Source organism: Rattus norvegicus, chromosome 1 (assembly GCF_036323735.1).
Source record: "Rattus norvegicus strain BN/NHsdMcwi chromosome 1, GRCr8, whole genome shotgun sequence".
Lineage (NCBI taxonomy): Eukaryota > Metazoa > Chordata > Mammalia > Rodentia > Muridae > Rattus > Rattus norvegicus.
The window spans coordinates 129,394,750-129,417,806 of record NC_086019.1 but is presented as its reverse complement, the minus strand read 5'-3'; the positions used below and the strand labels follow the sequence as shown (position 1 = coordinate 129,417,806).

At 49.3% G+C, this 23,057-nt stretch overlaps 1 protein-coding gene across 4 annotated transcripts in view; it reads left to right on the top strand.

The window, feature by feature from the left end:
• Aldh1a3 (aldehyde dehydrogenase 1 family, member A3) overlaps window positions 1–23,057 on the top strand; it is a 44,037-nt gene that overhangs the window by 18,746 nt on the left and 2,234 nt on the right. For all 4 annotated transcript variants that reach the window (XM_063282400.1, XM_039102407.2, NM_153300.2 and 1 more), the window contains 9 exons: window positions 4,182–4,311; window positions 4,839–4,900; window positions 5,602–5,730; window positions 7,439–7,552; window positions 8,698–8,800; window positions 10,440–10,624; window positions 14,403–14,567; window positions 16,264–16,421; window positions 17,565–17,639. In XM_063282400.1, the coding sequence (XP_063138470.1) occupies window positions 4,194–4,311; window positions 4,839–4,900; window positions 5,602–5,730; window positions 7,439–7,552; window positions 8,698–8,800; window positions 10,440–10,624; window positions 14,403–14,567; window positions 16,264–16,421; window positions 17,565–17,639 (1,109 nt within the window). In that variant the 5' untranslated portion in view covers window positions 4,182–4,193. The remainder of the gene's footprint in view (window positions 1–4,181; window positions 4,312–4,838; window positions 4,901–5,601; window positions 5,731–7,438; window positions 7,553–8,697; window positions 8,801–10,439; window positions 10,625–14,402; window positions 14,568–16,263; window positions 16,422–17,564; window positions 17,640–23,057) is intronic.

Below are 23,057 nucleotides of genomic sequence, written 5' to 3'. Positions count from 1 at the left end.
GAGTTCTGTTTCCTTTTCCCAGTGCGAGGCCTTGGGCTCACAAGAATGAATCTAAGTGAGAGTGGCCCCCTCCCAGGGTAAAAGCCTCTGGTTTCTTCCTGCCACACCGAAAACCAGCCGCACTGTTCAAGCTGCCAAACTGGCTTTTTCAAAAACATTTCTGTTTTCCCCCGCATGAGCTCATCGGTCTGCAATGTCCGTGAGTACTAATAGGCTGAAGAGGATGTGCCCTGGGCAACCTTCCCCGCCCTGTCCTCAAGTGTCAGTGCCATCTGTGACAGTGCGTGGCCACCTTCCTCTCCTGCCCCATTGCCCTGGCAAGATAGCTTGTTGATAGCAGACGGAAGCAGATTAGGGGGAATGGGGCCACCACCCAGCACACCACTCCTGCCACTACAACCTGGTCGCCCACAAGAAATAAGATCCAGCTCTTGGCCCCAACATTAAAGGGCCCCAAGAATGACTGGGAAATATGGCTTTGAGAACTCTAACCACATCATAGGAGGGTGCCCCTCTCTCTCCACCTTGATATGGTTTCCTGCCTTTTTGAGTAGCAAAACGCTTTATTCTGTTATATTCTCTTGCCGGCTCCGTGGTTTGATGGAACTGAGTATTTATTCTGTGTTCAAAGTTTGGAAACAGATGTTGGGGCCTCCATGGCTCGTGACTTTCTAGCTCTGTTGAGGAACCTGGGCCCAAGCTCTGGCCCTCTGGGCACTCATCCACATAGGTGCCACATAAGGCTCCTCTTTGATAGGATTTGACCTTTCAGTTTAGGTGCCATTTCTGGACCCTCATTTGCAGCCTGGGCACACTGGCATTTTGGAGCAGCCTCACTAGCAACCAATTGTCCTGTAGCATCTGAACGTTGAGATGCTAACTTTTCAGAAGGTGCATTTTTCTCTTAATGTGCTAAATAAAGTAAGCCTAGGAGTGGCCAAGATGGCCCATGTCTGAGCACAGCAGTAAGACCACCACCAGCTCCTGTCTGGAGTCAACACTCAACCTCCGTCCTCTACCTGAACTCCAATCTCTCCTCCACCACTCGTCCTCTCATTCCTCTTTTTCCTCCTCCTCCACATCCTTCTCCTACACTTCCTCCTCTTCCCCCAGCTCCTCCTCCACCACCTCTTCTTCCCTCCTCTTTTTCTTTTCCCTTTGTGCATGTGGAGATGGATATCTGTCTTAGTTAGAGTTTCTATTGCTGTAATAAAATGCCACAGCCAAAAGAAACTTGGGGAGGAAAGGGTTTATTTCGGCTTAGAACTTTGAGAGCACACTCCATCACTTGGGGAAATCAGGGCAGGAACTCACAGGACTTGAGGTAGGAGCCATGGAAGTGTGATGCTTACCTGGCTTGCTCCACATGGCTCTCTCAGCCTGCTGGCTTCTACCATTCAGGACTACCTGTCTGGGGTTGGTGCCGCCCACAGTGAGCTGTGGACCCTCCTTCGCTAATCAGAAGTCCCCACAGACTTGCGTACAGGCCAATCTTGTGAGGGCACTTTCTCAATTGAGGTTCTTCTGCCCACACAACTCCAGCTCCCACACAGTTGATGAACCATTAGCCAGCAGAATGTGTGAGCATAGCTGTGCATGCATAGGTTTTGTGTGTGTGTGTGTGTGTGTGTGTGTGTGTGTGTGTGTGTGTGTGTGTGTGTAGGTCAGAGGTCAGCATGGGTTGTTCCACAAGAGCCACCCACTTTGTTGTCTTTGTTTGTTTTTTGTTTTTGAAACAATGTCTGATTGGCTTGGTGTTCACTAATTAGGCAGTGAGTTCCAGGGATCTGTCTCTGCCTTCTTTGTGCAGGAATTACGAGAGTGTGCCACCACTCCTGGCTTTTCTCAAATGTGGGTTCTAGGGATTGAACTCGGGTCCTCAGGCTTACGCAGTAAACACTTACCAACTAAGCTGTCCCTTTAGCTGCCCGTCCCTTTTCAAGCAAATTTACTGTGAACTGGGTTTTGTTTGTACTGATTCTTTACGACCAGCCTGGAAAATTCAAGTTACTACTCGACTAAAGCGATCTCGCCCAGATTAATGGTTTGATGGTTTAAATCTGTAGGTAATGCTTACTGAAAGCTCCCCATGGACATGATTTGTAGGCTCTGAACTTACAGCATGTATTATCTCATTTCAAACCCAGGAAGTTGAGGCCCAGAAAGAAAAAAAAAAAACCTACCTAATCCAAGGCTCCCAAACCAAAGGAGAAATCCAGGATGGGAGGCAGAGGGTTACCAGGCTCCAAATTTGCCCACAAAGCTCCATCAGTGTCTTCTCTCTTACCTTATCCCAGAAAAGAGCAAGAATAGACAGGTCCCTAGCTTCATGCACACCGTGTTCATGCACTTGGGGACTGTCCAGAATGTCTTTGGACATTCCTGCTAGTACTGGGTTTCTCCTCAGGAAATGAGAGTGGATGCAAATCCACAGGAGCCAAAGATACAGGGCCCTGGGTGCCATGCTGGTCTCCAAGTGGATGAGGTTCAGGGTGAGGACCAGACTCTCAGACCCAAGTTCTGTCATCTTCAGCTGGTCTGAGTCCTTCCTCCTCAGGAACACAGCGAGGATCACCCAGCACCCATCTAGTGCATAAGAGAAAGCTGGTTTGTCCACCAGTTAGCATTCGGGCAGTTTCGCTGCAGTACACTACTTTTTCAAGCCTTTTGTTCCCTGATTGCTTTAACTCGCACACCAGCCCCAAGAAGGTGAAACTGTAAATATCTTCCTTTGACGGCAGCAGAAACTGAGGTGGAAGATGACATCTGAGGGCTCAGACAGTGTCAGTCAGAAGTGATGATTCCTATGGGGAGATGGTTCAGTCAACAGAGTGTTTGCAACATGAGCATGAAGTCTTGAGTTTGTATCCTCAGCACCACACAAAAAGCTAGGCCTGGCAGGATACACCTATGAATGCCAGGGCTGAAGAGATGGAGATAGGAGGATTCTAGAGCTCACCGGTTAGCCAGTCGAGCTAAATCAGTGAGCTCTAGGCTCAAAGAGAGATCTAGCCTCAAAAAGTTAGGTGACAAAGGATTGAGCAGCTTCTACATGCATATGTACCCATACACACATGCATCCACACACACATGAATGTGTACACATAAACATACCACACATGCAGACTGTGGTTGTTTCTGTGGGTTGTCTTTGAGGCAGAGGTCTGACAGAAGAGCCCTGGATATGTTAAGTCTTCCAAATGCCCACATAACAGGTGATAGCTAAGATTCCTGGAGGTTAATGCTGGCTGCTGTTCAGCCTTAGGGAGTCCCGGGGCCCTGCTAGCCTTAGCATCTGTATCCTCTCCGTATCTTCTAATGGGAACAGAGCCATCCAGGATCCAATAAAACATGGACAAGTGCCTTGGGAATGAAGCCCTGGGTTGGAATGAGGAGGCACCTCCCTTCCTCTCTCCAGCATCATCTAGCTCCATAGAGACTTCGACAGGAATTCAGCCCTAGGCGATGCGGCGGGTGGATACTCTGTGAGGCCAGATAAGTGGACATTTCAGCAGAGTGCTCCAAGGGGCTGCTTGTGTGAGAGACAAAGGGGTTTCTTTCACCCAGGCTTGAAATAGAAAAGAATCCCAACATTGAGCAGCGACACCCTTGCCTAGCTTGCCCTCCCTCGTCTGTTTCCGCATCCGGCCAGCCGAGTGCGTGGAGAGCCTTGCATTGTTGGGCTGGTGGCCTGACCCTCCTGAGTTCCATGGTTCTTTCCACTGCCACACTGACCAGCCCAGCTGAGAAGGAAAAACCAGTGCCTTCCCTTTCCGTTTTGTTAAAAGAAGCCATCCTCTTGCCAGCCAAGTTTCTGGAAGCTCCCTAGGGGAACAGGAATTTGTGTGTCTGGATGGTGCCTTGAAGACTGCTGCGCTCTGGATGGAAGACCAAACGCCAGGGCAGATGGCGCACGGCACATGTCCCAATGAGCATCAGTGGAGACAGTGCCCACGTTTGCCAGCCCCTTGCTTCAGACACCAGACGATAAAGGGGGAGGGGTCAGTCCTTGCCCGTACAGGTCCATTTCAATGTAGAGGCAGGTTTTCTGAAGTGGTGTGTAAGGACTGAGGTCTAGAGAGCTATGCTCTGGGGTTGTGCTTTATCCTGAATCCCTCTACTTAACAACTGGATGAGGGGAAAATGCTGTGTCCACAAAAGACGCTGCCTTGTTCTTGCAGACTCTAGAGACCATGGACACCGGCAAGCCGTTCCTTCATGCCTTTTTCGTCGACCTGGAGGGCTGTATTAAGACCTTCAGATATTTTGCCGGGTGGGCAGACAAAATCCAGGGCAGGACCATCCCCACAGGTGAGCCTGCGCAGACTCTGACCTCACTGGGGTCTACTGGGGAATCTAGTCCCCCAGCCCACCCCTGTCCCTTGTTCTTTCCCCTGCAGTGCGTCTGTCCCACGGGCTCTGTCCCCACATAGACCATGCTTCTTCTTCTAGGGTGTTCAATTCATGTTTTGAACTTGAGCCCAAATCACTTCTTTGTGTTACAGATAAGAGCGAGACCTGGGACCCTCGAAGGCTTCTCTATTTCTCTCTTTCAGTTTTACCCAGTGAAGTTCCTTTTTGTTTGTTTGCGTGGTCTTGTTGTGGTTGTTATTGATGTTTTGTTGTTGTTGTTGTTGTTGTTTTAAGACAGTGTCTATTTAATTAGCTCCAGTTTGCCCTAGAACTTGCTATATAGGCCAGGCTGGCCTTGAACTCCCAGAGATCCACCTGCCTCTGTCTCCCAAGGGCTGGGATTAAAGGTGTGTGCCACCATGCCTGGGTCCATATGAACTAATTAACCACGACTGTATTCTTCCCCTGTGTCACCTCTCTTCCAGATGATAATGTCATGTGCTTCACCAGGCATGAGCCCATTGGGGTGTGTGGGGCCATTACACCAGTGAGTATCAAAGTGTCCTTCACTGACTGTTTCTGCCCTCTGTAACGGCCACTGCCAGGGACAGGCTGTGGGCACAGGGTTCGACGTCAGGACTCCTAAGATAATGTAGGGTGTTCGGCAGGAGGCATGGTGAATTCCAGCAGAGTGGCCTCCTTCTCTGGGACAGAGTATCTTAATTGGGCCTGGGACACAGGAATGTCTGGTCACCAGAGAAGAGGGCTTTGCAAACTGTCAGACCTGTCTAGGCAGAGACATGGATCGGTGGCCTTTGGAATGAAACAGAGCAAGGCAGGCAAGTAGGAGCTTAGGCTAGGATAAGCACTCCTGGCAATAGCAGGCCCCATTCCTGCAGCCTGGGAAACTAAGGGGCTGAGACCTACACAGGTTGAGGAACTCGATACTGCCTATCTGGGAAGCCCTGGGCCACTTTCACAGCAGCTGAGTGAAGCGACAAGGGAAATGTCACCCCTTCGGTAAGCATTTTGGAGGGAGTAGGAAGACACATAGAGTAGAACTGTGCTCTGTTAGTATCTTCCAGGATGGCGCTGAGCTAACACTGGACTCCTGCAGCCTTACATACTCCTACCCTTCAAAGCCCAATCTAGACCACATAAAGGAAGCATCCACAAGGGTAGCTGGGCCCTGGGATGGGGGCACAGTGGACCTGAGCCTCAAGGCCCCTTTCTTGTGCTCTGACACAGTGGAACTTCCCCCTGTTGATGCTGGCCTGGAAACTGGCTCCTGCCCTGTGCTGCGGGAACACCGTGGTCCTGAAGCCAGCTGAGCAGACGCCTCTCACTGCCCTGTACCTCGCTTCTCTCATCAAAGAGGTAAGAAGCCTAGTGAGGAGCTAGACACCATTGAAAGCAGTGACAGCACCACCGGCTCACCGTTCAGAAGGAAGGGCATGGCCGGTTGGCTTAGCTGCACATGGTAGCTGATCTGGAAGCTGCTGTCCTTCACCGTGGTCCGAAAAATAACCTGCCTCTCTCATTAAGGCATAAACCAGTGCTTAGCTCTCTGTGTTTTACCTAGAGCATTGCAAGAGGTGGGTGAAAAATGAGCTCTCCAAACTCCACGGGTCCTGGGCTCGATGGCCATGGGAGGGTGGGAGGGTGGCCTTGCCAGTTAGCGAGGTAGTTAGCTGCAGCTGTGTGTGGGTTCCCAGGAACCTCCCCACCGCAGGGAGCCACAACTCAGGGAAGCAGTGGCCTAGAGGGACACCTGTCAGACACACCTGGCAACATATTTCAGCTATTCCATCATCAGCACGCATGTAGCGAAGATGGAAAGAACAGGAAGAAAGACGAGCTGGGAGAAAGGTGACCGTTTCCCTCCCAGCTGGACCGAGGCAGCAGGGAGGTGTGCACAGTGCTGCTGAGGGAGGCTGGGCTGCTGTAACCAGCTAGAACTCGCCTTCCTCTCACGGGTCACACATGCTTTCATATAAAAGAGACTCGAGCTCTAAAATCACAACGGTTGCAGAATAGTGCCTAGGAAACTTAAGAGTCGAACACTATGCCCTAAAACGCCATTTTAAACATAAAGTCAAAGACAAGACCCTGCGTTGGGAATGGCACCTTCTACCTCCCTAGGTTGGTGAAAGTCTTATTAACAGGGAGGCCTTCCCTGTGTGGGGGTCGTGAGTGTGAGTATGGGAGATCAGCGGTGCCAATCCTGGACGGGCCCAGTGGGGCCAGCAAGGGGAGGCTGTAGCTGTAGTTGAGCAATCCCTGGTGGCTGCCTGCCCCAGTGCTCTAGATTCTCAAACTAAACACACGTACACGCACACGCACAGTCTCATGTTCACATGTTGACACTCATAGGCACACCCAGACTCACATATGATCTTTCACACACACACCTTCACACACCCATTCACTCACTCATACAAACACTCTCACAAATAAAAATGCTTTCACATCCCCATTTTCTTACAGCCCCACACACATATACATAAACATACTCAGACAGGCACATTCGTATGCACGTGTGTACACATGCAGACATACAAGCATGCACACAAAAACACACAGTCTCCCCAACACACACACACACACACACACACACACACACACGCACGCACACACACACACACAGACACATACACACGCAGGCACACACACACAGACACAGACACAGACACAGACACACACACACACACACACACACACACACACACACACACACACACACACGAGGCAGTCTTATCCAAGAGGACCACTGCCACCTAGTGGTATCTCTGAACCTTTGCTCCTGGGCTCTGCTAGGATGATCTCGACTTCCTGGGTGTGATCAGTTCTCCCATGTGCCTTCATCCCAGCCAGCAGCAGAAGATTAGAAGACCAGCATGGTGGGGGATGGGGGTTGCTGCAGCTGATGTGGGTGCATCCTGGCCAGCGTGTGACCCAGCTGCCCTTAGGGGATACTGTTCTGCTTGGGGACATTACAGGGCTACAATTCTTGAGCACCCCTGAAGATAGGTTTGTAGTAGGTGCTCTCTGTCTGATCCTTTGATACCACTTCTGTCCCTCCCAGGTCGGGTTCCCTCCAGGTGTGGTGAACATTGTGCCAGGCTTTGGGCCCACAGTGGGAGCAGCAATCTCCTCTCATCCACAGATCAACAAGATAGCCTTCACCGGCTCCACAGAGGTAAGCCCTCTTTGTGAAGCTGCTGGCAAAGACAGCAACCAGTCCATGATTTGGGACCCACTGACGGACGTTTCCTTGAGAAGCTCAAATGCTGTTTGCTTCTCTTTTTCTAAACCTACTAGTAAACTATTAGGAAATGTTCCAGTTCCCAAACTAAATAGTTAATAGAGTTTGGAAGCCTTTGAAAAAATAACTGAGAGATAAGATAAAATAAAAATGTAAAACATCCATATAGCAAACAATATCATTAAGACTAAGATGATAAATAAGCTGAGAGAAAACCAGATGTGCAGCATGTAGCTCTCCAAATATTTTTATATCCTTCATATGTGAAGAGCACCTACAAATAATTTTTTTTTAAAAAAAGAGGACAAGCAGAATGATGGGGGGCGGGGAATGGACATCTCTGGTCGGGGAATGGACATCTCTGAGATGTCTAGTCCAGTCAGGAGCCTGCTACCCACCCCATTCCTGCCATCCCCTTTGGCAGCCAGGGTGAGCATCCTTACAGACTCTAATAAGACTCTGGCTTATAGCCACCATTCCCTTGCATGGTATTAAACAGGTCCTGGCAATGTGGACACTGAGCTTAATCCAGTTCAACGTCTCAGGGTCTGCCTTGGTCTCCCAGGTCTTTCCCAGCTCTGAGGTTCTTGGCGCCTGTCTTAACTTGTTGACAGGATGAGTCAGGAGGCACACTGGGCCAGCCAGCCCTGCATCCAGTTGAGGTACTCAGGTCCCAGAGAGACCCTGTCAGGGTATGTGGGAGGGTGGTTCTGTGGCACTACCTCAGCTACTGATTCTCATTCCTCCTCCTTCAGGGGGTTCTAGAAGATGAGCCATCTTTGATGTTTTCCCCACCTGACAGTCCTCTCAAACCAACACCACCTCCATATTGGGGTGGCAGAGTCTCAGCTATTACGGGCAGGAGTGCCAGGTCAAAGCCTGAGTCTCCAGAGTTCCTTAACACCAGGTTCGGCATGGTGCCCCACTGCAGTGACCAGCCTGGCGAGCCAACGCTGTGTGCCAGTGTGATGCATCAGGCCTGGGGTGCTTCACTGGGGCAGGTGACTGGGCTATCCAAAGCCTGCCTGCACACGCTCTCCACATCTAAGAGTTAACCAAGCCTGCTTCTTACCCTGAAGGTTGGAAAGCTGGTTAAAGAAGCTGCCTCCAGGAGCAACCTGAAGCGGGTCACACTGGAGCTGGGAGGCAGGAACCCGTGCATCGTGTGTGCGGACGCTGACCGTGAGTCACTGGGGCCATCAGTCTCCCCTCACTTCCTGGCGTGCATTCAAGACCCGTGAAGAGAACATATACAGAATGGAATGCTTTCCTCATGGGCTGGGCCTACCATTGTCCCCACACAGGTCCAGGCCTATGGAAGGCAGAACACCACTGCTGAGAAGGGCAAGCGTGTGACGTGTGGGTAGTGCAGGGACTGTGCCTGAAGGCTAAGCTCACCTTCCTGTCCCTAAGGAGATAGAGGAGGCTTTGGGGAGCCTGTAGACAGGGTCCAGTTTCTCCTATAGGGTCCCTTCTGGGCTGGAGAAGGAGAAGGCAGGCTCCCCATTTTGGGCATCCATTTTTCTATCTTCAATCTGCTGTCGATGCAGCGTTCTTAGGCTCTTGAAAGAGTTGAAGTGTTTCTTTCTTTTTTGTCTTGGGCCTGACACACCAGAGGACAGCCTTGCTGAATGCCCTGGGTGTAGTTCCTGTGTCTCTCTCCTGGCACAGCCACCTGTACAGCAGCTGGGCACAACTTGTGTCTTGCCAGAATTGTGGGACACAGTATTAAAGGGTACGCATGTTACTGTTGGCTCTTATGTTCAGAAGAGGGCAGAAAGGACCGCAGTGAGCATTCGCCGTTCTGATAATGGGTCACCTATCAAAAGGTGTGACTCCTTGAAGGCCTGAGAGCACCTATGCCTTGGAGAACAGCCTCCCTCACTGTCTGCTCTGTGCCAGAAGTCCAGTCACAGAGAACAGAGCCTTCTGTTCCACGCTCAGATAAGACTGGAACCGCAAATGGCCCCGAGAAATAATGACACTGGTGCCATTTCTCAGAGATGTGAAGGACTGGTCCCTTTCCCTAACGCTGATTTTCAGTGGGAGGGAAGAGTGAGTAAGAAGCCCAGGGAGGCTGTGGAGAGGGACTGCTGGTCTCTGGTCTGCTCACTGTTGCTACCGGAGTCCCTTTTAGGGTTCCAGACTCCCATCCCAAAGAGCCAGTACTGTTTTGTATTTGTCCCACCTGATGTCCTTTCAGTGAAGGGAACCCGTTGTAGGGGCTGGTTTTCCAGGATCATGAAAACAGAGCCTGTTCCTCCTTTCCCTCCAGTCTTCTCCTCCAGGGAGTGCCATTCTCCCAAATTAAATCCTGACATAATGCTCAGGGTGATATGCAACACTCTGTCACTTCAGTCATCCTTCCTGGTTCCCATCAGGGACCAGAAATTGAATCGATGTCTTCAGGAGAGGACATACTGGCCTCTGGCCCAGATGCAGGGGTGGGGTGCAGGGAGGTCTGAGATCCTTGTGAGACTGTCCTCTTTCAACCCCGCTGGGATACAGTCCCTCCAGGGACAGGAAAGACAGGTTGGGGGATTCCACAGACAGGTGAACTGGAAAGTGTTCCTCCTCTGTACTCATTAGCCAATTAAAGACACCGAGAGACCCTGAGTCTCCAGACTTCCTTAACACAGACTTGGTGAGTCTAAAATCCTTTTCCCCATCCACTCCTTTGGGAAGCGCCGAGAAAGAAAAATTAGTTTCTGAAATGCAGTCATCTGGGCCCTGTTTTCTTGTGGGGGTAATTAGAGTTGCAGCTGTCAGGCCTGCTGTAACAACTTAATCGCTTCCTCTTGCCTCCTCCCCCGACCCCCAGTGGACTTGGCTGTGGAGTGTGCTCACCAGGGAGTGTTCTTCAACCAAGGCCAGTGCTGCACAGCGGCCTCCAGGGTGTTTGTGGAAGAGCAGGTCTACGGGGAGTTTGTGAGGAGGAGTGTGGAGTTCGCCAAGAAGAGGCCAGTTGGAGACCCCTTCGATGCCAAAACGGAGCAGGGGCCTCAGGTAACCCACCAACAAACATGTCCACACACGTGTGGTGGTCCTGTGGGGAAGGAACTAGGCAGAAGTATGGTCACGGACAGGATTTCCCCCTCCAAGGAAAAGAATTAGCCTCTGCTGACCACTGGAGGTTTTTATTTAGAAGCTGAAGGAACTGTTTCTGTCAGGAAATGGAGTTGTATCCACTGGAATCAGGGAGGAGCCAGTGGATACCGATTCAAGGCTATCTGCCCGATCCGGCAGCCTTCTTGATACGGTAACCTTCAAAGCTTGGGGGAGAGAGAGAGTTCCCTGAACCCTGCAGAAGAGGTGGACAGTCAGGGCAATGACTGACAAATGACTCAAGGGCCTTCAAGGCCACATGCATTGTGGCATGAGGTAACCCTCAGAAACCAGAGGGTGGAGAGACTCTAGGGATTGGATTGTATCCTGGGCACGAGGAACAGGTTTCTGCAGGCCTGGTTTGGGGATACAAATAGCTACAACCATGCAGTTTAATAACGTTTGTAAGGCACAGGACCTTCTTACTAACAGTGCGTGAAGCCCATGGATGGCTATTCAAGAGGGCAGCCTGGCCATCCCCGTACCATTGCAGCAGAGAACGGTGGCAACTCTGTCTTTGCCAGACTCCTGCCCAACCCTCAGGTTTCCAATTATATCCAGCACTTGCTCCCTGCTGTCTATCCCAGAAGCACACTGAATTGGCACCAATTGTTTACATGGGAAACTTCTGAGCTCAAAGGAAGCTCTGTGGCTTTGTTCCTTCCAGTCCTTAGTTTTCTCATCTGGGAAATGGAATTAGTAGAAGGTATAGCATCACCAAGAAGAACTCAACAAAGGGAATAGACTTCTTTTAAGGCAGATTCCCTGACTGGCAACTCTGCCCCATGTGATTTCACGGCACCCTCATCAGTTTTCCGTAGCTATTCTGTGTGGGTGATGACTGAGGAAGAAGTGGAGGGGGATTTTCTGGCCACGGTAACACCCATCTTGACTCCAACCCATGTGCTCCGTGGCTCTGGTGTCATTCGTCTCTGGTGGGGTGGCTGTGTGCATTCCTCATGCCCAGCCTCAACCACAAACTCTACGGGCTGGTCACAGGGTAGTCCGTGGTCTCCGTGCAAACATGGCCACAGACCGGAATCGAATCCACAATTGGTAGCATCCTCTGGAGTAGGTGGGAAGCTTTGTTTCCTGACATGTCTCTCCTTTTCTTCCCAAGTCTCTGGTGTGGCATTTCCAGGGAGCGGGTCAGGAAGAGGGTGTCTGTCTATTCTACCCGGGTTCTGCTGTGCGCTGTCCCTTTGGAACGCACTCACGCTGTCTAATTGGACACTATTCAGGATCCTGTGGGTGTTCTTTCCCCTCCCAAGACCTGTAAGGTTTTACTCTGCAAGGCTATCCAGCTGCCTAAATACTCCTGTGAGTCTCAGGCCTGGGGAAGAGCTCGCTGACCTAGATTGGGGGCCGGGACTGGAGACAGCTTGCTAGAACATTCCATCATCTTTTGGGTTAACTTGGCAGCGGAGCAAGGAAGCCACCTGGCCTTCTCGGGATCCGGAGGCGTCCTCCGCAGAGGTCCTGTGGGGGCCATCTTTTCCCACTTCTGGTGCTGTGCCCTGCCCTGTCATTTCCCTTCCTGCCAGATCTTTCTTCCTGTACTGTAGGCACCAGCTGACATTTCACGGATGGCTATTAGATTTAAACAACGTGTTTATGAGGGCTCATGTGGGGAGGGGGTGGAACATGGGTGTGTAGGGGTTCTGACAGGGACCCATGCTGCCTGCAGAACAGATGGGGTCTACCGATAGAACGTCGTTCCAGCCAGCCAAGACCTGAGGCCTGCTGAAGTTCCTATTGTAGCTATGTTGGTCCCCTAGGAGGAGAGAGGGGTTTTGTAGCATAAGGACTATTTCCCCTACATTAAAAAAATGTTTTAAGTGACATTTATTCATTTAATTTGTATGCACATACATTTGTGTGGGGGTGAGGGAGGCTGCACATGTCACAACACATACGTGAAGGCCAGAAGTCATCTACTTCCACCATGTGGATCCTTGCTGGGCCACCCAGAGAAAGACAGAGAAGGCTGGGAACTGGATGTGTTAGGGTTCCTTTCGTTTCTTTTTGTGGGTGTGTAAGCACGTCGCTCTAGACTCTAACCATGTACAAAGGACTACAGAGAAGGGGTTCACCATTACCATGCCCACCCATTCTCACCCCTCCCCGCAGTGGGGCCCCATGGTCTTTGTTCCTGGAGGACCCCTCCAGGACTCCCTTGCAGGCAGGTGAATATGGTTATGTGCTTGGACTTCCTCCCCATCCCTGTGCGGAAGAGACCACGTTGGCTCCACCATTTGATTCTTTATTGTCCCTTAAAAAGAATCTCAAAGAACCTGAATTGGTTTGCTTACTTTTCATCCTCTTTCTGTCTGTGTGTGTTTGTGGTATTTTCACGTAAGTGTTCATGTGTGTGTGTGCAGCCATGTGCACATATGTGTGCATGTATTGTATGTGTGTAGAGGTCAGGGGTCAAGGTCAGGTTCCTCCTCTGTTGATATCCACCCTATATTTGGAGACAGAATCTGTCTCTGCACCTGGAGTGCACTGAGTAGGTGAGGCGAGCTGACCAGCCTACTGGTCATCTTGTCTCTACCTTCCCAGTGCTGGGATTGTAGCTGTGGGTCACTATGTCCAGTTTTTTTCTGTGGATGCCAGAGAGACAAAGTCCTCATTTTTACTGACTGAGCCATCTCTCCAGCCCTGGTTTGTTTTTGTTTTTGTTTTGTTTTTTTCCTACTTCATGTTTCTGGAATGAAACCGAGTCTTCTCTCTGGATCTCTCAGTAACAGTGGTTTTGCTTTAAATTCTGTCTCTCTCAGCCTGGGAGGGAAGGAACTGTCTGTCAACCTGGTCACAAAAAGAGCATATGTATTTGAGGAAGAAGACAGGAAGAGCATCTTCCCTGTTGAGCCATCCCCAGAAGGGGTGGCCTTTTGACATCTGGTTAAAAACTGGGTCCCCCAACTAGGTGTTAATCTGTGGCATGTGGCATTGGGCACCATCTAACCAAGAAGGAGACAGCAGAACATAGAACTTTTCTGATCAGTTTGTGTCCCTCCAGCCAAGAAGCAGTCCCCAGACCCTACCATGAGGCTCACTGCACTGCTCCCAGGGGTGTTGTGTCCTTGCTCCCTTCTCTGCACCATGATAGGATAATTCCAATAAGTTCCTACTCCAATCTGTGGTGTTCAGTAAGCAGTAAGTAAATAGGACACCAATAGACTTGAATTTCAGACAACTGAAGACACCTTAGCTTAAGTATATCCCAAGTGCTGTTTGGCATATCCGTGTACTAAAAGCTACCCTATGTTGTGTTTCTGATAGTGACATTGAGCTGGGGATCCCGTTTCTACTTGTTAAACGTTTTTACTTCTTTACCTATAGCAGAAGGGCGAGACTTGAGAGAATGCAATCATTCCTGAGTCTATTTCACCCTCAGCCTTACTTCACACCATGAAGAGGGGAACCAGACATGGGAGTAAGGTCTCAGGATGGAGATGAGGCTGGACGACCCCGCTGTGGCCCTGGGGTTTCGAAGAGTACAGTTTTGTGCCAGAGAGAACTCTCTGACCACAAGGCTCTTTGTTATCTGATCTAGAACTTGACAAGGACATAGAACTGAGGAGGATCTGCTGACTGCGCTGAGAAACACTGAAAGCACGAGACCACGGTCCCCTCCCGGAAGAAAGTAGTTGTAACTCCCTTCTGTGTCTTGCAGATCGACCAAAAGCAGTTTGACAAAATCCTCGAGCTGATCGAGAGTGGGAAGAAGGAAGGGGCCAAGCTAGAATGTGGGGGGTCAGCCATGGAGGACAGAGGGCTGTTCATCAAACCCACCGTCTTCTCAGACGTTACGGACAACATGAGGATTGCCAAAGAGGAGGTAGGCATGGTGTCAGCTAAACACTGAGGCCCCAGGGGTCCTTCAGAGAATTCTGAGGCTCCAGGAATCCCAGAAGGATTTACAGGGCAGACAGTCTCATTTCTGGGTGGCTCTGCTGTCACATGGGGGTCTGGTGCTTCTGGTGAACCCCAAGGCCTGCAGCAGCTATAGTTTTTCCAGCCCTGTTTCCATCCTTGGTTGTACGGTCACTGGGCAGCAGCAGCCCAGGTCCTTCCACAGTTGCATGTACAGCCCAGGGGTGCCATCTCTTAGCCCTTCAGGTATGACCAGGTACCAAACTATGGGTCCAGGAACAGTGGTCACCTCCCAGTCTTTAGACTCTCCTTCAGCAAGTATCCCTATGAGTCCCAGCTATAATTCTCATTGATTTTTTTCTGCCACGTTTGTTCTTGAGAATGATGGAGATTAATCAGACCCCCAGGAAGGTGTAGATCTCCCTTTGCTGCTTTATTCCTACGTTGGACACATAATGGCTGTTTCTGCACAGGATTAGAAAGGAGGGAGTCTGCGGTCCAGTCCAGCAGTTTCTCAACCTGTAGATCGAAACCTCGTTGGGAGGTGGGGAGTCAAATGACACTAAGACCATCTGAAAACACTGATATTTATGATTCATAACAGTAGCAAAATTACAGTTATGAAGTAGCAATGAAAACAATTTTATGGTTGGGGGTCCCCACAACATGAGGAGCTGTATTAAAGGGACAGCATTAGGAAGGTTGAGAAGCAATGGCCTAAACCTTCTGGAGCATGCGAGGGGGATGGACATGGGCTTCCCTGTGAGGGTATCTGATAGTTTCTCCTTGAGGTGTTGAAAGGTCTCTCACCCTCCGTGAAGGTGCAGAGCTCAGATGTCTATGCACTTCTTGTTAATGTTATTTTGTTCTTGCCACTGTTTTGTTCACTTGTTGATGAGATATCCCAAGGGAGCAGAGAAGCCATTCCCAGAGACTGCACTGTCCTAGTGTATAATCCCACCTGCTGCTGTATCACTCACAGCTCCCTTCAGACTCTCCTCTAAACAGGCAAACATGTAGCGTCTCTCTGCTTTCCTTTGCTGGGTGACTATTGTGCCATTCCATACCCTGGGACTCACTGTAGAAGTAGTTTAAGTATCTTCATTACATGACAGAAAAAGACACCAGGAATGAGCTGGGCACGGTGACACACTCCTTTAATCTCAGCATCACGCAGTGGGTAGAGGCAGACAGATCTATGTGAGTTTGAGGCTAGCCCAGTCTATAAGGGAGGTCCAGAACAGGCAGAACTATGACAGAAAGAAATCCTGTCTCAAAGAAAACAAAGAAAATCCTACCAGGAAAGCAGCGTTTACCAACTTGTGAACACCACACCCTTCCAGAGAACTTCACAGAAAGCTATCCAATGCTTTCCTTTTTGTACACCCTACTGTACATGACTCTTCCCAAAGGTCTAAGACTGAAGGTTCTCAGAAACACTGCTGGCACAAAGGAAACATAAATACAGCGTATATTCTCGAATGATCTTTTTTTGTTCCGTCTGAATCCCTTATTCGAATTTCAGTTATCACACATTTATAGAGGTCTGTGGGGTTCTTCTTCTTGAGGGGAGGGGCTCTAGGGCTGTGGAAAGCCATAAAAGCCAGGGTGCCTGCTCAGGGCACCCCGTCTCATCCTTCTCTCCTTGTAATTAATCACAGATTTTTGGACCAGTGCAACCAATACTGAAGTTCAAAAACCTGGAGGAAGTAATCAAAAGAGCGAACAGCACTGACTATGGGCTCACGGCGGCCGTGTTCACCAAAAACCTCGACAAAGCCCTGAAGCTGGCTTCCGCGCTCGAGTCGGGGACAGTCTGGTGAGCCAAGCATGTACATTGGAGCGTTTGTGTTGTCCGAGCTTACTAGTTTTACCTTTCCAGTTTCGTCAGCAGAGCTTATGTGATGTGCTCTCACTGTTAAGTGTTCTGTCGATCGCCCTCTGAAGTGGGTACCCTGTGGCCTTAAGTCCTTCATGTTTCACGTGAAGAGATCAAGGCCTAAAAAGAGATGGACTGGCTGGCCCAGCATTACACAGCTAGTGCAGTTGGCCCTCAGTGTTTAGCTGCAGAGGAATCATTCCTTGCTGAGAGACCAAACTTGATGGCTACTCAAGTCCTTTGTATGTGCAGGGGGCTAAGGCACATCTTCCAGATGGCTGGCTGGCTTATTGTCTGTCTGTCTGTCTGTCCGTCCATCCATCCATCCATCCATCCATCCATCCATCCATCCATCCATCTATTGGTCTATCTGGCACTCTGACCCCAGGACCTGATATGTGCTAAAAAAACATTTTACCACCAAGACACACCCCATCTGTTCTTGCATATATCTACACGTTTTGCAACACCCAATACAATGCCGTGTTGATATTTGTTTATAACATTGATTAGGGAGTAGTAGCAAGAGAAAAAAATAATCTGCACAAAAACTTTGAAGTTAATTGAATCTGAGGGTGCAGAGCCTATGGCTACCATAGGTCACTGGACATAGCCGAGAGGCTCCAAAGCCTGGCCCTTTGACACACCTTATCACACTACCTTTCTGATTTTTGTCTCTGGTGGATTCTTAGTCCACAAGTAACTAAGCTATAAGGTATGGACACGTATTCCCTCGCTGATAATTCTGCAGGGGATATACTCAGTGCCCATCTTTCAGATGAATGAAATGAGACTCAGAGAGGTTGAACTAGCCTGAGTCACCCAGTCCAGGAAGCAGAGCTCTGAGGTCAGGCCTGTGTCATTTCACAGCTAACTCACCCCATAGTGCTCTTTCTCAGTACATTTCAATTGTAGTTTCTGGCAGGAAGAACAGGAAGCAGGGTAAAGAGCATAAGGAGTGAGCTGTGCGAGTCATTGAGGCTTTGTCCTAAGGCTGGGCACTGGGTACCACCATGCTCCGGTGTCTTACGATACTGGGGAGTGCTCTCCGGCTGACGCAGGCATCTTTCGCTCTTGGTCTAGGGTCAACTGCTACAACGCATTCTATGCACAGGCTCCATTTGGTGGCTTCAAAATGTCTGGAAATGGCAGAGAACTGTAAGTATTTCTGACCCCTCACTGTCCCCTCTGCCACAAAGGCTGGTGGTCCCTCAGTGGAGGTTGCTCCAGATCTCTCCCTCTTCCCTCCCTCCTTCCCATCCTCGTCGTCTTCTTAGCCCTACAACCAACCTGTAGCCTCAACTTCTTCTCCTGCCCACTGCCATCGCCCTAGGGACATTGTATAGTTCTTAGGTCAAGGTTAGCAGGACGAGGAGGTGGCAATCAACACTCTCACGACACATATCTATCTCCACTTTGGGTAGAGAACACAGGCTGACTCAAGCAGGCTGAATCCGCCCAGAGGAGCTTTCGTACATGGGTGATTCTGCTTCCTTTTGGATACTTTTGGGGGACTGTGTTGTGCCTCCATGGCCTCTGCAGTGCATTCTGAGCCTGAACAAGTTCCTCTGTACCTTCCCTGTCTGGCCTCTGGTGATTCGAGGGTGCACCATCTTGCCTCTGGCCCAGGCTCAAAGTTGGTTGGGGTGTCCCTGAGTGAAGATGCTGGGGTCTGCAGTTGCACACTGTCTCCATTCACCCTGACTGTGGTCCTGGGTTTCGTTAGCCAGTGTGGACAAACATATTAGTAGGCTCAATGTTCCTGGGGAGCCATCTGTGACAACACCCTGAGGCTGTTCCTGAATATTTCTGAGCGGGCATGTTCTCCCTTTTGTTTAAACACTTTGTGTCATTTGTATACAAATGCATTGCCTTTTACACAGTCAGAACAGATCTTGGGCACTTCTCAGCCTGGGCATGAGTGGGGATAGACCAGCTGTCCTGAAAGATTCTTAGGTATGTTGTGGTGGAGAGGGGCTGGCTTCCACTGGTTTTTGACTGATCTACATGGAATTGGGGCCCCTTATTGCACCCCAGTTCTGTTGAGGTCATGACACAGGCCCAGAAGTCATGCGCACATGTGAGCAGAAAGCATAGAATGTTCTTCGTGCCCTCCTTGTCCCTATGACTAATTCACCTGCAATAACTTATTAATTCTTGGCCACAAAGACCCATGGCAAAAGCTTGAAGGTGTTCCCTTGGCAACCTGATATGTCTGCCATTTTAGAGTTTCATAGAGAAGCCTGGCAGTTGAGGATGAGAAGCCAGGGCCAGGGTCATCTGACTTCCCTCCAGAATCCTCCCATGGTAACAATACTGGGGATGCTAGCATTTGCTCAGCACAGACTCTAGAAGTTTGGTGAGAGGCCCTGAACAGTCATTGGTGGCCTTGTAGTCTCTACAAGGTTCATGGGAGGGGATAATGGCTTTCAAGGGAAGACGTGGACTCAGGAGAGTAGTGGGTCCTAAAAGTTGAGAGTAGGGCTGGAGAAACAACTCAGCCATTAAAGGCTAAGCTCACAACAGAAGAGACAGGAGTTAAGATCAATTCTGGTTCCTTGGTCTTGGGTAGCCCAGGGCTTGATAGACAAGAGATCTTTTCCTTTCTTCCCTTTCCTTTTCTTTCTTTCCTTCTTTCTTTCTTCCTTCCTTTCCTTCTTTCTTCTTTTTGAGTTTGTATGGGGGGATTCTGTTTTGTCTTAGAACTGGGACTTGAACTTGGGTCTGAGCTAACCCCTGCCCTAGGAGCCATCGCTGTAAGCCTCATGAGTGAAGCCACCAGAGCTCATGTGGTCCTTTGTCTCCCCTGGTCTCTGTCTTCAGCCAGGCAGGCTGTGAGGGCTAAGGATCTCATATCCCTCGCGGCCTTCCTTCCAGAGGACAGGAGGCAACAAGCACACAGTCCCTTAAGTGCAGGTCCCTGGAAGGACACAGAGTGACCAGAAGGCATGTGGGCACACCTGCTGCCTAGCTTTGTGGTCCCTATGCCTGCCACAGGCTGGCTTGAGAAGCACACAGACTTCAGTCATGCTTCATCCCGTCAGCTGCTCCAGGGACTTTCTTGAATGTCTGGTTTTTTTGTTTTGTTTTTTGTTTTTTTTGGATTCTGGGCATGTATTTTCCCAAAGCTTTTTTTTTTTTAATGAAGTATTATAAAATCATTTGTTAGGAGCCTAGAAACAGCCTTGAAAAATAATTTCTGTCTCCAGTTGTTTCAAATTAATGTCTCCATGCTACAACAAGTTCCCCCTTTTCTATGCTGGAGCACCCTATGGCGGATTCCATGGTTTGTCCCAGATTGATTACTGGGACTGGGCTGGTTACTGGCTACACACCTGCCAGTCCCTCCAGGATATGTTTCTGGGCCAGTCTCGGATGCAGACTGAAAACTCGGTTCCTCTTGGCCCACTGCTTCCTATTTCTTTGATGTAACTAAGGAGCACAGCCTCCAAGCCAGTGAATGGAACCTCATACAACAGAGACGTGGCAAGGTCAGGCCTTCCTCCCTGACCCTCAGTCCTGCTCGTTAGAGGGACCACAGCTCACTCATTTTGTTCAATCACTCATTGGTCCCCACAACAACTATTTGGTTTGATTTTGTTTTTCTAAAGTAATAATAATAATAATAATAATAATAATAATAATAATAAATTTTTAAAAAGTTAGTTTAAAATTTTTAATAGTGGGAACAAAAGTAAACCAAAAACCAACGCTACTGGGACATGCACTTGCTCGGGCCTGTCTCCTATGACTCCTCAAACTTGACCATGGCCTCCCGGCAGGCTTGTATTTCCCAGCCATGTCTCTGAAGACCTGTAGCTGACAACAGTTTGTCTGAGGCCAAATCCACTGCGGAGCCTATAGGCATGAGACAACTGTAGCCCTACAATTTCACAGAGGACACGATCTTTGGTCTCGTTAATTTTCTTCTCGTGAATATTCCTTGAGCATCTCTACCACTCAGAGCTTGGCGTTGGGTTCTGGGCGTTTGCCAGTGGACTGTTAACACTCCTATTCACCCTTGCCTCACAGATAGGGAGGTTTATTGAAGAAAGGCTGAGCTCCCAGATGGCTTTGGTGACTGAGGTAGAGAGGGCTGGGTGAGGGGTTGGAGGAAGACAGCAGGAACCGGAACCAGGACAACAGATGAGGAAATAGAAAGAAGAATGAGGAATCTACACCCTGTTTCCTACAAAAATGCTGACAAGTCTGAATGTGTCCAACTCGAGCTGCTTTGGGCAGACTCCATCGCTTTTCCTTACTTGACTGGTAAATCATTAACAGGATTTTTTGCAAAGCAACACTACTTTCTCATTTTGAAAGTTCATGGCATATCTTCTATGGCTATGCATAGAAATCCATTCCTCTTCTCTGTTTAATATTGTGGACGCAAGCTGCTTTTTGACCTCAAAGATGGGTGTTGGATATCTCTCAGTCTTTTAGTGAAAGCCTCCTAGAATGGGCACTAGTGTTATTTCCAGAGGATTTTATATACTTCTTTGTGTAAATATTTATGCACATAAGGTGATGGCTTTCAGAATGAATTCCCAGAATTCAGTGCTTAGCCACACGAAAGTGATCCTGTCTCTGTGTGGGTTCTCATTTCTTCAGATGTGAGGGGTTGAGCATCCCTTTCACACCTCCTGGACTTTGTATCTCTTTTTCTGAAAGCAAGAGTACGTCCTTTATGGAATTTTCCCACTTGGTTGTTTGGGTTTCTCAGTGTTGTTTTATAAGAAAGAAAGCTCGATGCACTGATAAAAGCAGTTACATCTTCTTAATGGTGACATTACTTATCCAGCGCAGAGTGAGTGGCCTGTGTAAACTCTCTCTGACTGATGTAACTGAGAAAGCGTGCCGCCATTCCCATGGCACAGCTCAAACAGTCTCAAGGATGCCGATTGTCTTAGTTGGGGTTTTATTGCTGTGAACAGACACCGTGACTAAAGCAACTCTTGTAAAGGACAACATCTAATTGGGGCTGGCTTACAGTTTCAGCGGTTCAGTCCATTATCATCATGGCAGGAAGCATGGCAGTGTGCAGGCAGACATGGTGCTGGAGGAGGAGATAGGAGTTCTACATCTTGATCTGAAAGTCACCAAGAGGAGACTTTCTCTTCTTCACAGGCAGAGCATGAGCACTAGGAGCCTCAAAGCCCGCCTACAAAGTGACACACTTCCTCCAACAAGGCCACACCTCCTCCAACAAGGCCACACCTCCTCCAACAAGGCCACACCTGCTAATAGTGCCACTTCCCATGGGACAAGCATATTCAAACCACCATGCTGATGAACTTGACTCATCTCCATGATTCTGAGCCCTAACGGCTCTTATACCTAAACAGGCATCTGAATCACTCAGAGAATTCACTGAACACGAATGTCTTGACTTCACCAAGGAAATTGATGATACCATAAATATGTTGGCTTGTTGGTACTGTGAAATCAGTGTTGTAGATGATAACACATGTAATCCCATATTCGGTAGGATAGATGGAGCTCTCTCTGAGCTCAGATTGAGGTGTGAGCATCCTCTTTAGAGGCTCTGAGGATTGGATTGCCTTGCCTTGCCTTGCATTGCCCAGCCCCCAGATGCTTACCTCATACTTGGCTGATGGCCTCTTCCAACTTCCCTACCAGCCCAGTGGTACCTTTCTGTGTCTGGTCTCAGTTCTGCTGCGCTCTCTTCTTCAACTATTAAGGGATGCTAAGCCTCCTAAATGACCCAGAAATTAATTAATTTCTCTTCCCCCCCCTTCTTCTCTCTCCCTCTTCTTCTTCCTCTTTCTCTTCTTTCTCTTCCTCTTCCTCTTCTCTTCATCTTCTCTGTCATCATCTTCCTCCTCCTCTTCTTCTCCTTCTCCTTCTCCTCCTCCTTCTTCTCCTCTTCCTCCTCTTCCTCCTCCTTCTTCTTTGTCCTCCTCCTCCTTCTTCCCCACCCCCTCTCTCTCTGAAGTCAGTTGATTAGACCAGCAGCATCTGGTCTCACTTGCTGTGTAACCTAACTTGTGTACTAGGGCAGAGAAGTAGGGTGTGGACACCTTTTAGTATTTTGCCTACCACAGTAGGCCTGGGTGAGGCCCCACAATCTGCATTTCTAACGTTCAGAAGTAAGGCTGATGATACTGGGCTTACCCACGGGATTTGATGTCTGAGAGATGAGGTGGGACTGTGGCTCAGACCTTTAGTACAGAGGCTGTAGAGGACATCTCCTTACCTATTCTAGAACCAGAATCTTTGGGGTTTTTTTTTTCCTGCAAGCTCTAAGAGTGTGCTATGGTGGAGTAGCTTCCAAGATGTCTCTGGGTTCTGGGGAGGGAGTCTACTCTGAATGGTCTCGGATGCCTAGGAAAGATCCTGGTCCCTCTAAGGTAGAAGGGAAGGAAATATTCCAAAGACGCTAAGCTGAGGGCTATCCCCTCCCTGTCTCTAGCCTGTGCCAGTGTCTGCTGCCTTTGCCCTGCATTCTGACCCAGCTCCTCTTGAGCCAGATGTCCCTGTGGTCCTCCAAGCCACCTCCTCAAGCTTGGACATCACCTTTTCTGTCTCTGTGAAGAGTAACAAATTATCACTTGA